Genomic DNA, 20,612 nt, shown 5'->3' on the forward strand with positions numbered 1-20,612 from the left:
TGCCGCTCCAAAGATCAGCAGCGCCTTCTCCTAACCCTTCACCCTAGTCTCGAGCTGTTTCCTGTTACGTCATCAGACTGAGACGGAAACAGATTGAACTATAAGAGATCGTCGTTGGAGTGAGTTCGCAAGGGTCGAGGTGAGAGACGGCCTCGCAGATAACTTTGGCGAGGATTTTATGTCTGGTGGCTCAACATTTGGAGCGCTTCCGGGTTGTTTTTTTGCGCCAGTTTCTGAGGAGAGGGTTTTTAAATGATTTGCTTATTTAACCACGCTTAAGTTAAGTTAACCGCCCAGAGTCTCTAGGAGTTGGGCGGCATATAAATTTAATAATAATAATAGTTATTATTGCTGTTATTATTACTCGCTCCAATCATAACCGACTGAGCTGCGAGATTAAAGTAACAGAGAAACGCATAACGTCGTCTGTCCTGGCAATCCACTTTTTAGCTGGTCGACGTATCACGCTATACTGTGATGTAATTTAATTAGTTTGAGCTTAGTGCTGTGTGAACTCAGCCATAGTTTATATTTAGCGTTATATGTGAAGGTAGCCAATTGAACCTCTGCCTATAAGCCATGATTAAACAAACCCTGGTTTTCTATATCTCTGCTGCCGCCTAGTGATTGTCCCGATTTCGTTGCTTATAGATACAGTATGGTAGTTGTAGCTTATGTAAACCCAGTCACTTTTAAGACATCATAGGAGTTCAGGAACTCACAGTGATGGAACATGGAAAAAAGACAGGCCCATAATATTTTTAAACTTCGAGATTTATGGCCACTTAGCAGAAATCTGGTAGGCCTTTGTTTGTAGTGCATCTTTCCACTAACCATTCACTGTCCTTTTAAAACTAGAGTTTTAGAAGCTGGTAAATTTTCTTGTGAAAAAAGAAAAAGCAGTGCTCATTTATGGATTGAATATAAACTTATGAACAAATTTGAATAAATGTAGTTGTATAAGAGTTTGAATTACTGTCTTATAAATTGCTTAATATGGTATATCAATGTCACATCTGCAGATGTAAAATATATATCTGAGTTATATTAGGTAGTAGTGAATTAAAATAATTAAATTATAGTTAAGCCAGTCATGCTCCCTGTATTAGTTTATTAATATATGCATTCAAACAAATATTAAAACGTGTTCATCTTTTTGATTAGAAGCTACTTAAGGTTTTTAATTTATTTTTGCTAAACAGATCTGCTGGAAGGAGCCACTTATAGCATCAAATCCAATCTCCTGTTCAGTGCAGGAATCCAAATTAAAGCATCCTTGAAAGATGGCCTTTAATCCTCCATTTGAATATATCCAGTGAAGCAGAGCCCACTATATTTCTGGATAATTGGTTCCACCGTTGAACTGTTTTTACTGTTAGGAAGTTTTTATTAACACTGAAGTGGAAACCATCTTCTTGCAACTTAGATTGATTATTCTGAGTTCTGTGCCCTGGAAAAAAGGAGAATAGGTCTTGATTTTCTTTCCCTCAGCTGTGTTTTCTCAAGACTAAACATAGTCAGTTCCTTTAATCTTTCTTCATAGGTCTTAATTTCTAATCCCCAAATCATTCTTCTCTGAACTTATTACAGTTTTTCCAAATCCTGCCTAACATGATACCCAGAATTGAAACCAATACTCTAGGTGGGATCTAACCAAAGCAGAATAAAGTTGACCAATTATTTCCTGTGATTTGGAAATCACACATCTCTTAATACAATCTAAAATTACATTTGCTTTTTTTGCAGCTACATAACACTGCTGGTTCATATTCAGTCTGCAGTCAGCTGGTGTTCCAAGATCTTTTTCACAAGTACCATTACCAAGCCAGGTATCCCCTATCCTACACATGTGCATTTGATTTTTTCTTTTCTGGGTGAAGAACTTTATACTTGTTTCTGATAGGTTTCATTCTATTACTTTCAATCCATCTCTCAAACTTATCAAGAAGTTTATGGATTTTATTTCTGTCTTCCAGGCTACGGTACTAGCTGTCCCACCTAGTTTTGGGTCATCTATAAATTTGATGGGGATCCTCATTCTAATTCATTATTAATAATACTAAAAAGCAGAAAATCCCTTATGACATCCCACTGAAAACTTGTCCCCAATTTGATGAGACGATGAGCACTTAACGAGTATGGTTTTTGAGTCATGTAGATATAAATTTGTCATGTAACCAGGTCCACACTTAACTAGCTTATAGGAGTGTGCATAATATGTAAAGTATGTTTTGTGTGCATAGAATAAACACTTTGCATCTTGAAAATTCAGCCAGACTGTTCCAATCCAACTAAACCAAACCCTGAATGTCTTGATTGTTCTGGATTTTGATCAAAACAAATCTAGAGAGGCACCTTACCCCTCTCTTCTACCCTCCTCCCAGATGTCCCATGCATTTGCCTTCCCCTCATCTCTCCATGTCTTCCTTTCCCTTACTGCTCTGTAATCACTGCCATGCACTGTCTCTTCCACTGACAGTACTTTTTTCTCCCAATCTCCTTACCCAGGAATGTGCATATTCTGGGTCTGTGAATGGACATAACATACATGTTACAGACTGTGTTGTAACTGAACATGTAGATCAAACATGCATGTTTCAGTCTGGGCACTGAGTGCCCAGAACTGTCTGTTCTGTGCATGGAATGCTTGCCCATCCTTAGCAACTTGCTAATCAGTTAACAACTTTTATCAGAAACTTACTTCCACTGAAAAAGTTATCTTTAAAAAATGGGAAGGGTCATCCGGCAAGATTTGTTCTTGACAAATCTTTTCTGACTTCTGGTAATTACAGTGTAGTTTTTAAGGTGTTTATGGATCTTTACGATCTGGTCTAGAATCTTCCCTGTTATTGATGTCAGAGTGCTGAGTCTGTGAATCCCTGGATCCTCCTTTTTCTCCTTTTTGAAGGTAGGGACAACAATTGCCATTCCTCAGTCATCATTCTCTAGGATTTCTCAAAGATAATGTATCATGTTTCAGCCAGACCACCAGCTAGTTCTATACTATGCCTTCTATAGAAGAACTATATACTGTGAGGGTCAAAAGGAGGGCAGAGAGGATATCTGCAGACTTTTCTCATCCTGGATATAATCTTTTCCAACTTCTTCCTTCAGGGCGGCGCTGTAGAGCTCCATATGTTAAAACATCTAGACATCAGAATAGTTTTTTCCCTTGTGCCATTGCTCTGTTAAATACTATATGACTTGATATGTACTGGACAGTGGCTTCTTCTTTTGGAAAAGTTATTTTACTGGGCAGTGTTATTGTTACTGTTTATTAATTTTCTGTTGTTATCCAAATGCACCGTTGATCTTGCTGTTCGTCACCGAAGACAGATTCCTTGTATATATTTTATACTTGGTCATTAAAGTATTTGTATTGTATTGTATTTGTAGTTCCCTCGTTCCTTTGAGGAAGCAATTCATCTAGTCTTCTGAAAGTAAATATGCTTCCCTTAACCATATTTCTGTCAGTCTCAAGCTTCAGTCCTGTCTCTTCATCCTGCTCTTCACAATCTCCTAGTGGAACACATTTTTGTTGGATAAGATGGAACCAGTCTTGAATCATAGAGTCATGGTAGCTTGTTTAGTGAAAATATTAACTCACCATGCTGGGGTTTTTTAAAAGGAAAATTCTATGTTTGGAATCTTTCAGAAGGATTTGTTTGTTTATTCCTACAGCTTATATATTTCCAGAAACAGTGGTAATATAATAAGATTTAATACAACCAATTCATGCAATTATAATTCATCAATCCAATGTAATACTACTCAGGGGTAGCATGATCTTATTCATCCTCAAATGTTTTTTTTTCCTAAAAGGTTTTTACAATGTTTTGAAAATGTAAGAAGGGGATAGTCTGTATATCTGAGAGTAAACTGCTCCGAAGGAAATTCACTGAGAAGGCTTGAGCCTGGAGTCCCTGAATGTGGCATCCCCTCAGTAGTGGGACTCTCAGCAAGTCTTGAGTAACAGGTTCCACTTAGAGAAGGCAGTCATGGAGATAGCCTGGACCTGAGCTATGTAGGGAACCAGCACCTTGAATTTCACCCAGAAGCCAATCGGCAGCCAATGGAACTCCTATACTAATGATGTTACATGAGCAAACCTTGGTATGCCCATTACTAGCCATGCCAATCTCCTCCATGAATTTGTCCTGTCCTGTTAAAGCAGTCTAAACCAGTGGTATGATGGAATATCGAGAGAATGTGGAGCAGTTACAAAAAATATCTCAGTCTTGGGAAAGTATGAGAAACAAATTGCCTTTGAGTCAGTTGGCTAGCCCCCTAGAGGCCTGGAGTTGCTTCCATCAGCCTCTTGGATTTTTCCTTTTCCTTTTATTCTTTGTAAATGTGTCCTCTTATAAATTTTAACTGTATATTTATTTATTGTTTTAATATGTTGTAAGCCGCCCATAGTCCCCCATTTGGGGGAGATGGGTGGGGACAAGTTAAATAAATAAATAAATACTGCACCATATGAAGCTTCTGGATGGTCTTCAAGTGAAGCCCCATGTAGAGCATGTTGTAATCCAACTGCAAAGTGTTATAGGCATGAGTTACTGATTAAAGCAGTGGTTCTTGAACTGGGAGTAATTTGAGCACACCCTTGGGGGCAATGGAGCAATTTGTAATTGCTTGTTTGTGAGCTGAGGATCCAGTTTGGTTGTGTAAAACAAGAATCTGTTTTGTGTGTGTTGGGAGGAAGGGGTAATGACATTATTCAAGACGTGAAAAAAAGGTAATTTGGTCAATCAGTTTATGAACGATTTTATTAAAGCCTCTTGATCCAGGAAAGGCCATTAGTGTTATACAAGGCACTCTTGGCCATGGCTTCAACCTGTTATTCAAGCAGGAGCCATTCATCCAGGAGGAACTTCAACTTGTGGCCCTGCTCAGTTCAGGGCAGTGCTGTTCCGTCCAGTCAAAGATAGACTCTGAATTTAGTTGGTTTCCAAATTCACAGCCACTGTTTTGGTAGGATTCCATGTGAGTCTGTTTCTCCCCAGTCAGACCCTAACAGCCTCCAGGCACCAGGTCAGAACCTCCATTGCATCTTTCACCTAGCTCAGGGTAGGGATATATAATTGGATATCATCAGCATATTGATGATATCTCACTCTATGCCAGCAGTTAACCTCTTCCAGCAGCTTCATGTAGATATTAAACAATAGGAGGAAAAGGATCAAGCTCCACATCACACCATAACTGAGTGGCTAAGGGCATAATCTCTCCCCATTTACCCCTGCCACCAATTGGAACCAGCCATTCAGGGGAGAAGAAAACCACTGAAGAATAGTGTCCCTTATTCCCAATCTTCACAGTCAGTGCAGAGGATACCATATTCAATGGTATCAAAGGCTGCTAGAGATCCAGCATAACTGGGATTTGTGCATTCCCATATTATCCTTGATTATCCCCATATTATCCCTTCAAGATAAACAGATACAGTGGTACCTCGGTTCATGAACTTAATTCGTTCCACGATTCTGGTCGTGAACCGAATTGGTCACGAACTGAATCAAATTTCTCCATAAGATTCAGTGTAAATAAGGTTAATCCGTTCTGACCCCTATGAACGTGGTCGCCAACCAAATCAAATTTTCCCATAAGGTTCAATGTAAATAAGGTTAATCTGTTCTGAACCATATGTATTTTTTTTTTTTAACCACAAAAATATGAAACACAGTACAGGTGATCTCACCTAGAGGAAGCCACGACCACGTGTCAGAGCAGGGAAGCTGGCTGCGGGTCGTGTTCGTCACCCGATGCGGAGTTTGCGAACGGAAGCAAACTTTTGCAAACGTTGTTCGTGAACTGAATTGTTCGTGAACAGAAGCGTTCGTGAACCGAGGTATTACTGTAGTCAGGAAACAGGAGTCACTAAGAGTCTATGAATCAAAGTGACAGTTGTTTTGAGTTTGTTTCTCATATTTTCCGAAGACAGATATTTTTTGTAACTGCTCCACATTCTCTTGATATTCCATCATACCACTGGTTTAGACTGCTTTAACAGGACAGGACAAATTCATGGAGAAGAGGACTGTAAATAGCCTATGGCTTTTACTTTCAATGTCTGCTTATTACTTTGTTTTTTGCCTTTGAGTCAGCGTTGACTCCTTGTGACTGCCTGGACAAGTCCCTGCGGCTTTCTTGGAAAGATTTCGGAATTGCCTGCTTTCTAGGACTGAGAGAGTGTGACTGGCCCAAAGTCACCCAGCTTGGCTTTGTGCCCAAGGCGGGACTAGAATTCGTATCTCCCAGTTTCTAGCCTGATGCCTTTACCACTATACCGGACTGGCTCTTTACCTTAAACTGAGGTTATATCTTGAATACCAGCTGCTAGAGAGATATGAATGATGATTATCTCTGTTTTAGCAATATTACTAAGCTTCCTGAATCTTGTTGGTCACTGGGGAAACAGAATGGTAGAGCTGATTAGCTGCTGATCCAGTTTAGCAAGTTTTCTATGTTCTTAAAATTTCTCCTGAATTTAACTTGATTGTCGTGACTTCATGCAGACTTTTTGGCAACAATAAGAATGTGGTTTGCAATTGCTATCTTCCTCCTCATTGTTGTAGTACTATTTTTAATTATTTATTAGAGATTCTCTGAGGCTCACAATAAAAACAAATCCCAACCCTGCTTAGCTTTTTGAGATTGCCAAGGTTGACTGAGTGCTACCATCTGTACTAGTCCTCCAAGTTACTATTTCAGAATTAATTTTTCAATCATGGCTTACAACCTTTATGCTTTGCACCCCTAAACCTAAATAATCTTTTTTTGAAAGAATTCATACAGTAGCTATACATAGGATTGTTATCATAATTAAGGTCCATAGAGAAGCCAAAAATGGCTTCATCCTAAATATGTTGTCTTGAAAATCATTCTGAACAAAAAGGTTTTCAGTTGATATTTCAGCAAAGAATTGGTTAGCAGGCAGAAAGTGTGTAGTTGATTACAGTGTTGACAGACATTCTTAGACTTCCCAAAGGTTAATTTCCAAACTTAATCATGATTAGGACAGGTACATAATCTTTTATATATCTATCTCAACACATATTTGCATATTTTATAAATGACACTGGAGGAAAAGAATGTCAATTTCTTTCTGATTCTAGGCAACCTTTACAAAGTTTTATTAGAAATTGTGGCTTATCCACAATGAGTTTGTTTGCAAATGACTGATGGATATAGCCATGCATATTTGTGCATTATTTTACCAGAAATATGAGGCTTAAATTATAAAGATTATTTAAATGACAAGGGAAGATGTGCTTTTAATTTCCAGCTAAAATTCTGCATTAAAGAGGGGGATCACTGAAGATAAAATTACTTCAAATATTTTCCTAGCAGTAATACAAAGATACAGTATTCCTTCCAATTGAAAATGGGATCCTCTTGGTGTTTAGAAGCAATATGTCACATTTGTCCTTAATTTTTTTTCCTAGATGCCTGTGACAGTGGGATCATATGGCCAGTCCCAGCCCAGTTGTTTTGACAGAGTGAAAATGGGCTTTATGATGGGCTTTGCTGTTGGCATGGCAGCAGGTGCACTGTTTGGCACATTTTCTTGTGTCAGGTATGTTGGAGACCAAATTATGTGTGATTATTAGGATGAATCTTCTTTGTGGCCAATAAAGCTGTCAACCATAGTACAATACAATCCTAATAACTTAATATCCTTAGATAAACTTAGCATTAAGATCTGTAGAATACAGTGGGATGTATTTATTAATGATTACTAAATACGTCTATGATTCATGGGACAGTCTCATTATGTTTTTGATGAAGTACTGAGTATAATGACTAAAGCAGATCATGAAAAACATACAATGAAATAATTTGTATAGCTATGATGGTCTGTTTTGATCAGGGAGGATGCAGACCTCCACATCCTGCAGACTTTAGTATTCTTTCTGACATTTTTGTCATTCTTTCTGACATATTTCTTCTGACATTTTTGATCTTCTACATATGATTTATTTTGAAAAATAACTTTGTCCAATATTGTGTTCCTCTTTTAGGATTGGCATGAGAGGGAGAGAACTGATGGGTGGCATTGGCAAAACCATGATGCAGAGCGGTGGAACATTTGGGACATTTATGGCTATTGGCATGGGAATCCGCTGTTAACTTGGATTTCTTTTCTTCTTTTTTACCATGAAGACTAATGCCCCTGTTAGTCCAGAACCTGCTATGTAAAATAATAAAACTTTGTACCAGGAATAAGGTAAAAGTATCTTGGCCCTTCTTGCTGTATTGATTTGCTACTATTTCTCTGAGGACCAAGTAGCAAGAATTCTCTACAATAAAACTTGGATTGTGAGAGTTAAGAAAGAATGGAAAAACTGTAACTGCTAATGACCTTTGCTTATATTTGTTCTTTAACAGTAGCAATTATTTTCATCCTAAGTTTGTTTGCCAGTCCAAAGTACATGGTAAGCAATCTGAATACCATAGCTTCCAAACAGATGTCAGAAGTACACAACTAGATTTTAGGTATACCATTAACAGTGATTTACTTAACCCTGTTTTTTGGGTATGCATGATACTAAACCAATTTCACATGCTGGATTCATAAAACATGCAAGGCTAAAATGTGGCTGGCTAGCTAGCTTGTTTAACATGACGTGAACAACATTAATTCAGCAGGTAGCACTGTACACTCTTGGAGAAGATGGATCTACATTATATCTACTTCTTATAAAACTGAAAGATAATACTAACATCTCTTCCCTAACATAAAAAATGAAACATCCTATATTACAGCAGGAAAATAGTATTTTTATGGCTTGCCTAGCAGGAACTATTGTTTAATCAAAAGTTGGGTTGCTTGCCTTGTATTGGTTTTTTAATTCCTTTACTTTTATTACTGCAGATAACAACTGCAGTAAACTTGCTCCGTATCTGTATAGCATGTGATGGCATGCAATATAATATAGATGGCTGTGTCCAGCTGTGGCAGGTATATCATTACAAATAGCAATTCTCTGCTTTACATGTGCCAAACCTTGATCTTGGTGCTCAGGGTTACCTGATTACTCTTGTGTAAATAAATATCAAAACATACAGTAATACTGAGGAAAAGGTTCCAAGCAACAGATGGTAAGATACAGATAATGGGGAATAATTCCTGAAAAAGTGTTAAGTACAAACAGAAAAAAAATGTTATTACTAAATTCTGCACATTGGAACATCTGCATCTCACCATCTAGTGCTTGGAAAGAACAGTGTGGGAGGATGAATTTTAGAATATTTAAAGGCAGTAATGTGTAAATGAGTATGAAAAAAGATTTTCAAATGAAAGGTATGGATCAAATATTTAGGAAAATCAGAAAAATACTTTAAAGAGTTAGGAGTGTGATACTTAAGCTGATTACAGCAACCTCAACATTCACAGTATTTTTGTATTTACATAGCTCAATGTGTGGGAACTCTAGACCTTATATCAGTTTTTCAGACAGTATGACATTCAGGCCCACTATCTGAAAAGATTGTTCTTTATTTCTGGCAAGCATGTGACCTTCAATAAGCTTATTTCTGAACAAGACAGATAGGAGAGGCATTTACATAACTATGGGTATGAGCCAGACATAAACAAGGATAACCTTCATTGGAAAAACACAGGAGAATCATAAATGTTGGGTAAAAGAAACAACACGTTTAAGGAGAGAGATTATGAAAATCAGAAAAAAATTCTCATATCTCTGAGTGACAACTGTTAAAATATTTACACCATAAAATGCAAAGCTGTTATCCACAATGAACTAGAATACTGAGTGGGTAGTAAGGAAACTGAGAAGTTCATAACAACGCAGGTGCTTAAGCTAAGTATTACAGTGGGGCAAAAAAGTATTTAGTCAGCCACCAATTGTGCAAGTTCTCCCACTTAAAAAGATGAGAGAGGCCTGTAATTTTCATCATAGGTATACCTCAACTATGAGAGACAAAATGAGGAAAAAAATCCAGAAAATCACGTCTGATTTTTAAAGAATTTATTTGTAAATCATGGTGGAAAATAAGTATTTGGTCACCTACAAACAAGCAAGATGTCTGGCTCTCACAGACCTGTAACTACTTAAGAGGCTCCTCTGTCCTCCACTCGTTAGCTGTAGTAATGGCACCTGTTTGACCTTGTTATCAGTATAAAAGACCCCTGTCCACAACCTCAAACAGTCACACTCCAAACTCCACTATGGCCAAGACCAAAGAGCTGTCGAAGGACACCAGAAACAAAATTGTAGACTGCACCAGGCTGGGAAGACTGAATCTGCAATAGGCAAGCAGCTTGGTGTGAAGAAATCAACTGTGGGAGCAATAATTAGAAAATGGAAGACATACAAGACCACTGATAATCTCCCTTGATCTGGGGCTCCATGCAAGACCTCACCCCGTGGGGTCAAAATGATCACAAGAACAGTGAGCAAAAATCCCAGAACCACACCGGGGGACCTAGTGAATGACCTGCAGAGAGCTGGGACCAAAGTAACAAAGGCTACCATCAGTAACACACTACGCTGCCAGGGACTCAAATTCTGCAGTGCCAGGCGCGTCCCCGTTAAGCCAATACATGTCCGGGCCCGTCTGAAGTTTGCTACAGAGCATTTGGATGATCCAGAAGAGGATTGGGAGAATGTCATATGGTCAGATGAAACCAAAGTAGAACGTTTTGGTCTAAACTCAACTCGTGTTTGGAGGAGAGAGAATGCTGAGTTGCATCCAAAGAACACCATACCTACTGTGAAGCGTGGGGGTGGAAACATCATGCTTTGGGGCTCTTTTTCTGCAAAGGGACCAGGACGACTGATCCGTGTAAAGGAAGGAATGAATGGGGCCATGTATCGTGAGATTTTGAGTGAACGCCTCCTTCCATCAGCAAGGGCATTGAAGATGAAACGTGGCTGGGTCTTTCAGCATGACAATGATCCCAAGCACACCGCCCGGGCAACGAAGGAGTGGCTTCGTAAGCCAGTCTCCAGATCTCAACCCCATGGAAAACCTTTGGAGGGAGTTGAAAGTCCGTGTTGCCCAGCGACAGCCCCAAAACATCACTGCTCTAGAGGAGATCTGCATGGAGGAATGGGCCAAAATACCAGCAACAGTGTGTGAAAACCTTATGAAGACTTACAGAAAATGTTTGACCTCTGTCATTGCCAACAAAGGATATATAACAAAGCATTGAGATGAACTTTTGATATTGACCAAATACTTATTTTCCACCATGATTTGCAAATAAATTCTTTAAAAATCAGACAATGTGATTTTCTGGATTTTTTCCCCCATTTTGTGTCTCATAGTTGAGGTATACCTATGATGAAAATTACAGGCCTCTCTCATCTTTTTAAGTGGGAGAACTTGCACAATTGGTGGCTGACTAAATACTTTTTTGCCCCACTGTATATATCTTAAAATAGCCAGTTATTGATTCTCTTTTAAAAGGCTTTGCATTACATAGTGTATCTCACAGCAATGGTTTTCAGAGCAAGAATGTCAATGGTATGTGGTGGAAAGAGACTGATCTAGCTGTGATAATGGATATACCCAGCATGAATTCTTTTACACATTTTAAAAGACAAGCTGGGTAGCCCTTCCAACAAACTTAATACTTTGTAATTCAGCACAGTAGTAATTTTGGTGGTAAACCTGTTTAAACAAATATTTTTACCATGTCCTATATTATTTACTGTACGTAATATAGTTACAATTGTTGATGATCAACTTGTTCCCTGAGAAATGAGCAACAGAATACCGTCCACCATAATATGTAAGAGATGCTACCAAATAAAAAACCATTAAGACAGGCAACAAATCAGTGTATGTTCTCTCACACACAAAACTTTCTTGGATGGAAGTGAGATCTGAAAATGATACTCAGCCCCAAAATAAACTTGGAACAAATGGTACACTTCACTCCATGTTGCTCCCCAAAGATAACTGTTAGATTCTAATTAATATTCAGAAATTTAAATCTGTCAGTCTCAAGTGTGTTTCAAATCTGTTTTTCCAAGTGTTCATTATTCTTACAGTGATATTCCATATTTACTTCAAAATTGGAGATGGATAATTGTTTAAAATATAGAATCCTTCATGCAATGAACCAAATATAGTAATAGACCTCAGAAAGTTATTACTGTCATAGGCATATCTTATTTTAAACAAAATATTGTTTTTACTGAAATTTCTGATGAGGATTATTCAACTTTTGACTTTTATATCCACTAGAACCCTCCTTCGTTAGGACTCTCATTAAAAACAATACATCATCTAAAACAAGTCACGTTTGGAAATGGGCCAGAAAAATCAGGTTACCTGACCAACAGCTGTAGAAGGAAGTACAGGAAGTCCTCTCCAACTGGTCATAAAAATATGCAATTTTTTTCCTACATCTTGAAAGCTGTAACTTGTTCTTAAAATGCAAGGCATTCTTTGGTTCTGTGCAAGACAGCAAAATGAAGAACAGCACCAAAGGAGACTACCTCAAACAGATCCTTGAAAAATCTACTAATAAAGAACTATTTGGACTGTAGGAGATTTTTCTCTTAAGCACAAAAAGGATCACTCTAAAATTTAATTATACTCAGTTAATACTCATTCGTTCTGTATACACAAGTTAGAAATCAGGCTTCTGCTCACCTAAAGAGATGTAATGTTGATTAAAGTTAATCTGCAGTTTTTTAAAAAATAATTCTTCTGAAGGCCTTTTAAGAGAATTTTATTTGAGTGGTTCTTACAAAGATTGTTGCAATATGAAAGTTGTTTGTTGATAGAAATATTAAGCTGTTTTGTCAAACACACTGAAGTAACCCAAAAATATATTTCAGAGCTCACAGAGCTTAAAAAAGAGCAGATTATATGCAACCAGACAAAATATATTCCTGCATTTCCTACTTCAACTTTTAATTAAGTACATTCCCTGCAATCATTGGAACTTTAATCTGGAAATGCAGAGATAGCTTTGTTTGGAATTCTAAACACACCTTACACCTTATTTACAAGAAACTTTTACAGAGACAATCAAAAGTTACCATCTAGAAATAAAATCCTCTAATCCTCTCAATTTTACCAGCTGGTCAACATTATGTGAGCAGATCAGATGACTGAAAATCATTCAGTAGCCTCTTCAATTTCCAATCCATACAAAACACACTAAATATGTCCAGTTAAATCTGATATTAACCTTTAGCAGAGCATCTACATTTAAATGAATGTAAAATGCAATTTCTGCATTAAAAGAAAGGCTTGCAAAACATTAAAAATGTCCTCTCCATCTTTTACAGAAAAATCTTTTCTATAACCTATGTCTGTTCCTACACCATACTTTAGCCAAAAGTCTAAATGTACAAGAATTACAAGGCAGAACAAGTAGTCAGCTTTGTTTACAGTGGGAATGCTAATCAAGAGAATAAACACAGCATTCCTGCTTATTATATATATTTCTTTAAAGGTAACAGGAAATGTACACAAAAGGACTTTACATCTTTTTCCTTTTGTTTTCATCTAAATAAAGGTAACTCAAGTCTTCCTTCAAAAATAGCTATGTACAAAACTGACTCAATCCATCTTCATCGTCGAGTAGGAACCAAGAGCTGAGTTGCAGTCATAGAATCTGGGAAAAGATTATGGTATGTTGGAAGAGGAACATATGCTGCTGTGATCATTTTACCTATAAGAGAACAAAGAAAAATGTCTTAATAGGTCAATGTGCAATGCCAATAAAATGTAGGACAAAGCTTCCAAGTACCTTTAATTTACTTTAGATAACTCACATTTCACCATTACAATGAATATGCATCACTCAGTATGACTTAACTAAATCCAAAACATATTCAATATGTTTATTACAGTCAGAAGACCTAAACATGAAAGTGTTATTTAAAAAAAACCCTCAGCAGATAAAATGTTATATAGGATGCTACAAGCATTTTAAATGTTTATAACAATTGTACTTTGATTCCCACCCATAAAGATAATTTGTATTAAGTACAGCAAAGATATTGTAGGCCACACTGGGTAATGTTGCCCTGCCCTTGTGCTGAACAACTCTGGAATTAGCAACCAGGTTCCACATGTTTCTCCAAGTCCCAACCATATGTAAAATGAGAAGTATTTCCTTATCTGCCCTATGTACTAAATTTTCTCTGAAGCGATCTGTCACAAGCAATAAATGGCTTCATTATAAAAAAATGGGCACAATCAAAGCCACCCTCAAATAAATTCCTTATTAATTTTGTTACTAACTCTAAATCTGGAGTTTTCAATTTATCATCTCTTAAATTAACCCCTAGAAATCACACCAAATAATTTTTCTTCTTTCTGAAAAGCCAAGTTTTCCTTTATTTGTTTTGAAATACAACTTCCATTGGCTCCAGACTGCATGTGTCAACCGCCAGAAGGTAAGAGCTGAAAACTCTGAAAACCACATTTGGGGAAAGTACACTTACATCATTTTAAGAAGCATTCACCAGTTATTAACATATTTTCCTACAGCCTCCCGCCCCAAGATAGCAGCCCAGATGCTGCTGATGGAGGATGGAAGATGTATCTGGAAGAACAAATATTCCATCCCTAATCCATATCTATTAACCATGTTAGAAAGCATTATGACAATATAGTAAATAGTGACTTACCTGCAAACCACCTTCCATGTAATGCATTGACAGCTGCAATTGCTGCAGCTATTGAAGGGCATTTGACATACACATTGCCCTGAAGTATAAAAAAATAGTATTTATTCATTCTACCTAGAAATCTATTTTCTTTGACTAGCTGTTCTTCTCTATTTTAATGCTTAGACAGACATATTTAATATATCTTCTCACTTGCAAATCAACAGATGTTGGCACAGAAATTTTAAGAAAAGAATCAATGGGTGAAAATAATTTCTTTGCACGGCCAATTACTTAATTTTAAAAATAATTTGTACAAAATCAATAGCTGTATTAAAACAACTAGCACAAGTTTTTGACTAAGTGAAAGCAAAGTATATCTTGCAATAAATATATCTCATTTATTCACTTATAACACAACATACAATGACCATTCAATCCCATCTAATGATTTTAACACCTAATCTTGGGTAAAAACCTGGCCTCAGCATTTTGAATAAACTGAAGTTTGTCAATACTTGGAAAGAGCAGTACAATACAGAACTTTTGATAATAGTCTCACTTTTGGAGGGGCAGGTGAATTAAAGTATAAATAACCACTGCATAGTCTGGGTTGTTGCTGACATGCCTGTTAGAAGTTGGAAGAAAACACCCTAGCCACTTATGCAACCAAAAGAAGTGCAAGACTGTGGGGACCCCTCTTCTCAAATTAGATATTTATGGGTAAGTTGATCCATAAAGATAGGTTTGCACATCATACTCCATTTTGTTGGTGGTGGAGTATCATATTTAAATTAAAAATGGTATGGTTTTCCACAAAGATTCAATCCTGAAATACTTGAATTCCATAACCTATACTAAATTTGCAGTCTTTTAATATTCATGGATATAGTTCTATAAATATGAGATAACACTGGGATTTAAATAGTTTATGTAAACAGAGGAGAGAGAAGTGAGAGGCCCATTAGAGTCTCCAGTTGAATATAGGTTGATAAGGTTAAAATTGAGATGGAATGTGAGAAGTAGTGTAATTCAGAAGAGGAATGACAAGGAGAGGATGGGCAAAAGATCAACCAAGAGAGCTTGTGGTTGTCACAGCTGTCAGAGATTAAAAAACATGGGTCTATGTGTGACTTGAACAGGATAAGGAGCAATAGGGGAATAGGTGTTATGTCTTGTCAGATCAGTTTGAGCAGCAAATGTGATATCAAGGATCCAGGGGACTGAGTCACTGGTGTTCTTGTTGCCAGAGCTGACATGAATATGTATAACTGGCCACACTGGAAGGAAAGTTGCCAGTCAAGGACAGAATGGCAACCAGGAAGGGAGCCCCATTAGACGTGTATCACAAAAGTACACAGCCATTACACTGGAGTGGTAACAATGGTTCATGTCACATGTGAATTTATTTGAAAAGAGAAAATGGATGGAAGAATGGAAATTGGGCCTTGGAAGGGAGAGACTGAAGAGTGAAAATTTGCTGTTGGTGGTTAAAGTAACTAGGGACAGAATGGGCTGGATAAACAACTGGGAAGTGGACCCAACTTCTATGATCCTGGTCATTTGTTTGTGGAAAGGACTGAAGGATGAGTTGGAGGAGCCATTCCCTGGGTAAAAAATGAACTATGATTGCAGCATACTTTCCCTGTCCCCTGAAAGAAAAGTATCGGGGAGGGCTTGTTGTCTCTGAATCCAGGTAAGAATCAAGTAGACTGGAGAGGGTCAGTTAGGAAGAAAGCAAAGGGGATTATGATGGAATAAGTACGTGCATCTGGGCAGCTGCTGAATAACTCTGCAAGACAGCATCCTGAGAGAGAATGGGATGTGGTAGAGGCTGTTGTGGGACAGAAGATATGGAATACAAAGGACAGCCTAGTTGGTTTGTGGCCAGTGAAGTACTAGGTGGTGGTGGAGAGGGAAGGATTGCAGTGGTAATAAACAGGAGGAGGAGGAGGAGGGGAACTGGTGGGATGCATGGACCAGACCTTTACAGGAGAAAGGAGAATGAAAATTTGAGGCCAATTTCATCCTTGAGCCCCTACCTTGGTCACCAGAAGTCTTGGAACCCAGTTGTTGCTGCTTAATGGCAGGTCTGCCAGTAACAAAGCTATCCCCATCCATAATTTAAACATTAAGCAGCAGCAACTTAAATATGGATGAGATGGCAGACCTCGCTTAAGTTTCCAAAAACTGGACGGTGTGCATAACTGGGAAGCTCTGGCTAGAATGTGTCCATTTGGGTATTGTACCAATCTCAATCTCTGGACAGGGAAGGGAGATGGCAGTTAACACAGGAGGCTCTGCAGATTACCAGAGAAGAATCACACAGATAAATATAAAGCCCTGTTTGTGAGGTTGGGATTGAGAAATAAACTGAACCGCTCTTGTATCATCTACCTGGTATGAGCAGCAAAGCATCAATACTGTTTAGTTATCTAGATCCTTTTAGGGAACAATCTGAACGAGCATTTGGTTGGGCTGGGTGACAAATCTACCAAGAAATCCAGAGGACAAAATCACTCACATTTGCTCAGAGTTGGAAACTGTCTGGGCAGAGTTGCAAATATGATAGGTGACATCATGCAATACCATCTATGATGTGCCTGAGTCTGTCAATCTTAGGAATTCGACAGGATTGTCTCTGATGCTATTTTTACCCGCTGACTTGATCCCCATTCCACTAGTCTTGTGAAAGTAGCCAGGAGGAGATTTGATATTTATCATATTTGTATAGCCACCCATCTTACTCATAGTGACTATGGTCAACATATATACTAAAAACGAAGTACATAAAAACCGTTAAAACCACAATTTGGATTAAAATAAAAACAAGATAAAAAGAAAAAGACAAAATGGCGGCAAAGCATACAGAGAGCGTTATCAGTTAACCATCATATAATCATCTAACAGGCTCCACTCTATTATGGGATCCCCAAGCTCATTGACAAAATCATATTTTGAGGGCCTTCTGGAAGGCCAGAAGGATTGGGGCCAGCCTTACCTTGGGGGGAACGATGTTGCACAGGGCAGAAAAGGCCTTCCTCCTAGGTCCCGCCTGACAAAACTCCCTAGCTGACAGGACCTGCAGCATGCCTCTCCTGCCAGACCTGATGGGACAGGTAGATGTCACTGGGGAGAGGCAATCCCTCAAATAACCTGGGGTCATACCATGTAGAGCTTTAAAGGTCATAACCAGCATCTTGAATTGGACTTGGAAGCAAACTGGTAACCAATGCAGCTCGCAAAGCAGAGGTGTGACGTGCAGTTCTTGGAGCACACATAACTGTCTGCACCACTGCATTTTGCAACAGATGAAGCTTCTGGATGTTCTTCAAGGGCAGTCCCATGTACAGCACATTACAATAGTCCATGTGGGGGGTGACTAGGGCATGAGAACAGAGCCTCATGATCCAAGAATGGGCTCAACTGGTGCACAACATGAAGCTATGCAAAGGCCTTTCTGGCCATGACTGCCACCTGCTCTTTGAGCAGGAGTTGTGAGTCCAGAAGAACCCCCAGATGGTGCACTGGGTCTGTTTGGGGCAGTGCAACCCCATCCAGCACTGCAGATTATAAATCCCCAGACACAGCAGACCCTAAAACCCAAAGCCACTCAGTCTTGCCTGGGTTTAGTTGAAGCCTCTTGTCCCAGACCCCCACAGCCTCCAGGCACCAAGAGAGTACATCAACAGCATCACTTAAGCTCACCAGGAGTGGAGATACATAACTGGTTATTATCAGCATACTGATACCTCACCCCATGGCAACAGATGATCTCACTCAGCTTAGATGGTGGACTGGGTTCAAGCTGTGGTGAATGCTTCATCAGAAGAGAGGGTGATAGTATCTGCTGTGAAAGAGGTGGTGGTGGTGGTGCACTTCCTTCCTTTACCCAGATCGTTTTGGTCTATTGTCTGCTCCAACCCTTCCTTTTTAGGAAAGGTTCAACAAAAGTTGGTGGGGCAGCAATTACAGAGGAGAGATTATGTAGACTCCTTTCAAACAGGATTCAGGCCTGGATATGAGTTGCTCTTACAGATGACCAGTGGTAGGACCTGTCCTGGGAAAGTATGACCTCCTGGTTCTGCTGGACTTCTCACCAGCCTTTGGTACCATCAATTGTGAGCATTTGGACTTTAAGGTATATGTTGCAGTAGTTCTTCTCCTTTCTGAGTGGGTAGTTCCAGTCAGTGAGGGAGGGAAAGATCACACCCTCAGAGTACTCCAACACAGGGAACCACAAAGCATGGCTTTCTCCCCTTTTCTATTCAATGTCTATATGAAGCTGTTGGGAAAGAATATCCACTAGCACAGGATGAGATACTGTCAGTACACTGATGATACCTAGACATACATCTCCATTCCAGGCTAGTCATTAGATGTGGATAAAATTCTGTCCTAGTGCCTGAAAGTAGTTAAAACACTGGATGGGAAGAAACAGGCTTAGATTTAATCTCAAAAAGCTTTGACTCCAGAGTAAATCCATCTTTCCAGAGAAGAGTCATGCTCCATTATAACAAGCAGACTTGTAATCTAGTATTCTCCTGGACTCACAGCTCCTGCTGGAAGAGTAGGTGGAACCCATGGTCAGAAGGATCTTTGCAAAGCGCTAGCTTTTATGCCAACTTTTCCTAAAATGGGAGGTTTTGTTGACAGCCATGACTTCTTCATGTCTAGATTCTTGCAACTCAGCCAACATGGGCTGCCTTTTATGATTATTTGATAGCTACAAATAGTTCAAAATGCAGCAGCTAACTTGCTGCTTGGCCCAGTTTGTCCTTATGCTACTTTTACTGGGGGAGCTGCATTGGTTGCCAGTAAGCTTCCAGATGCAATTCAAGGTGCTAATTATCACTGCAAAGTCATACAGGGCTTAGAACTGTGTTATCTCTGCGCCTGCTCTGAGTAAAATCTGCCCATTCAATGACATGTATAAGAGGGCATATTATGGGTACCATGTTTGACAGAGTATTAATGGGATGGGACCAAGAAATAACCCTTCTTAGTTATGATCCTCTCCTCTGGAACAGGTCACCCCAAAAACAAGGATAGTCCCATTCTTTGTTTTGGAAGGATAACCTGGGTCTTCTGGAGGGCTTTTGTGGATGGAATGGATGTGTGATTTTGTTGTTCCCAATCCTGAGAGGAGATGGAGGTCAAAATAGTAATTAATATTATATGTTATATTTATTTTATTTTATTATGTTTGTGTTTCAAACTTAATTACCAGAAGTGGGAATTGTTTACAGATTGAAGTGGCATAAAGCACAAGCAAACAAATGTTTGTGTCACTTTGTGTTAGAATACTTTAGTTGCATAACACAATGAAAAATGAATCCCTGTACTGCAGATATTAACAGCATGAACACCTTTATAAAACTTTGAAGGACCAGACCATAATGCTATCTTTATAGATTTTAAGAACATACCTGAGTTGAATTTTTGTCTACATAAATATGGACAACACCTCCATGTTTGTTACATTCTTCAATCACATCATCTTTAATTTCTGTATCCCAGCCAGCTTCTTCTTCACTGCAGAATAAGTTAAGAAGGCAATAAACTCATGTCTTTATACCAAATAGAGAAAATTTTAGAAAACCACACCAGGTTAACTTACGTTTGAGGGTTAAACATATTGGATAGCTGAAAGCATTGTGTTGCAAGTGGTTGTACAGAAGCAGCTGCAGCCAAGACTGAAGAAGAAAACATAGTATGACTTTTCTGTTATTTTTAATTTTATTTTTGGTTTACAATATACACCTTTAAAAATATATAACTGTTCAATTTAACATGTAAATATAATGCAAAGATTTGTCAAACAATACAATTCTGCTATGAAATGCAACTCATATGCAAAGGTTCTAATTCTGAATCCATAACACTTTAACCCTGAAAGGAGTCTATAACTCAAGAGGCAGAAATAATGCCAATGAAGCTTTAAGGCTTTGCCTCCCAGGAGCCCTTCCAACTGTCAGGCCCAGCCCAAGAACAACAGGGAAA

At 38.5% G+C, this 20,612-nt stretch overlaps 2 protein-coding genes across 5 annotated transcripts in view; one reads left to right on the forward strand and one right to left on the reverse strand.

Annotated features, from left to right (window-relative positions):
• On the forward strand, positions 1 to 8,240 carry ROMO1 (reactive oxygen species modulator 1). 2 transcript variants are annotated; one of them, XM_007439499.4, is made up of 4 exons: positions 61 to 139; positions 1,747 to 1,829; positions 7,452 to 7,582; positions 8,028 to 8,240. In XM_007439499.4, the coding sequence occupies exons 3-4, from the start codon at positions 7,452 to 7,454 to the stop codon at positions 8,134 to 8,136; spliced, it is 240 nt and encodes a 79-aa protein (XP_007439561.1). In that variant the 5' UTR covers positions 61 to 139; positions 1,747 to 1,829; the 3' UTR covers positions 8,137 to 8,240. The 2 variants fall into 2 exon arrangements, with proteins under 2 accessions (XP_007439560.1, XP_007439561.1); XM_007439498.4 differs by lacking the exon at positions 1,747 to 1,829 and having other exon boundaries at positions 1 to 139.
• A 4,459-nt stretch (positions 8,241 to 12,699) lies between these two features.
• The window catches only part of RBM39 (RNA binding motif protein 39), a 34,906-nt gene continuing 26,993 nt past the window's right edge, over positions 12,700 to 20,612 (reverse strand). For all 3 annotated transcript variants that reach the window (XM_015890108.3, XM_007439496.4, XM_088153522.1), the window contains 4 exons: positions 20,230 to 20,305; positions 20,039 to 20,144; positions 14,631 to 14,709; positions 12,700 to 13,666 (listed from right to left, as the gene is read on the reverse strand). In XM_015890108.3, coding sequence (XP_015745594.1) covers positions 13,566 to 13,666; positions 14,631 to 14,709; positions 20,039 to 20,144; positions 20,230 to 20,305 — 362 coding nt within the window. In that variant the 3' untranslated portion in view covers positions 12,700 to 13,565. The remainder of the gene's footprint in view (positions 13,667 to 14,630; positions 14,710 to 20,038; positions 20,145 to 20,229; positions 20,306 to 20,612) is intronic.

The sequence above is a fragment of the Python bivittatus genome, unplaced genomic scaffold (assembly GCF_059951505.1).
Source record: "Python bivittatus isolate LINGU-HERP-01145 unplaced genomic scaffold, Pbiv_v1 ctg000700_np1212, whole genome shotgun sequence".
Taxonomy (NCBI): Eukaryota; Metazoa; Chordata; class Lepidosauria; order Squamata; family Pythonidae; genus Python; species Python bivittatus.

Coding starts and splice junctions, on each gene's coding strand:
- ROMO1 (XM_007439498.4), top strand. CDS start 7,452: ATGCCTGTGACAGTGGGATCATATGGCCAGTCCCAGCCCAGTTGTTTT. Junction 7,583..8,027: donor GGCACATTTTCTTGTGTCAG/GTATGTTGGAGA, acceptor TTCCTCTTTTAG/GATTGGCATGAGAGGGAGAG.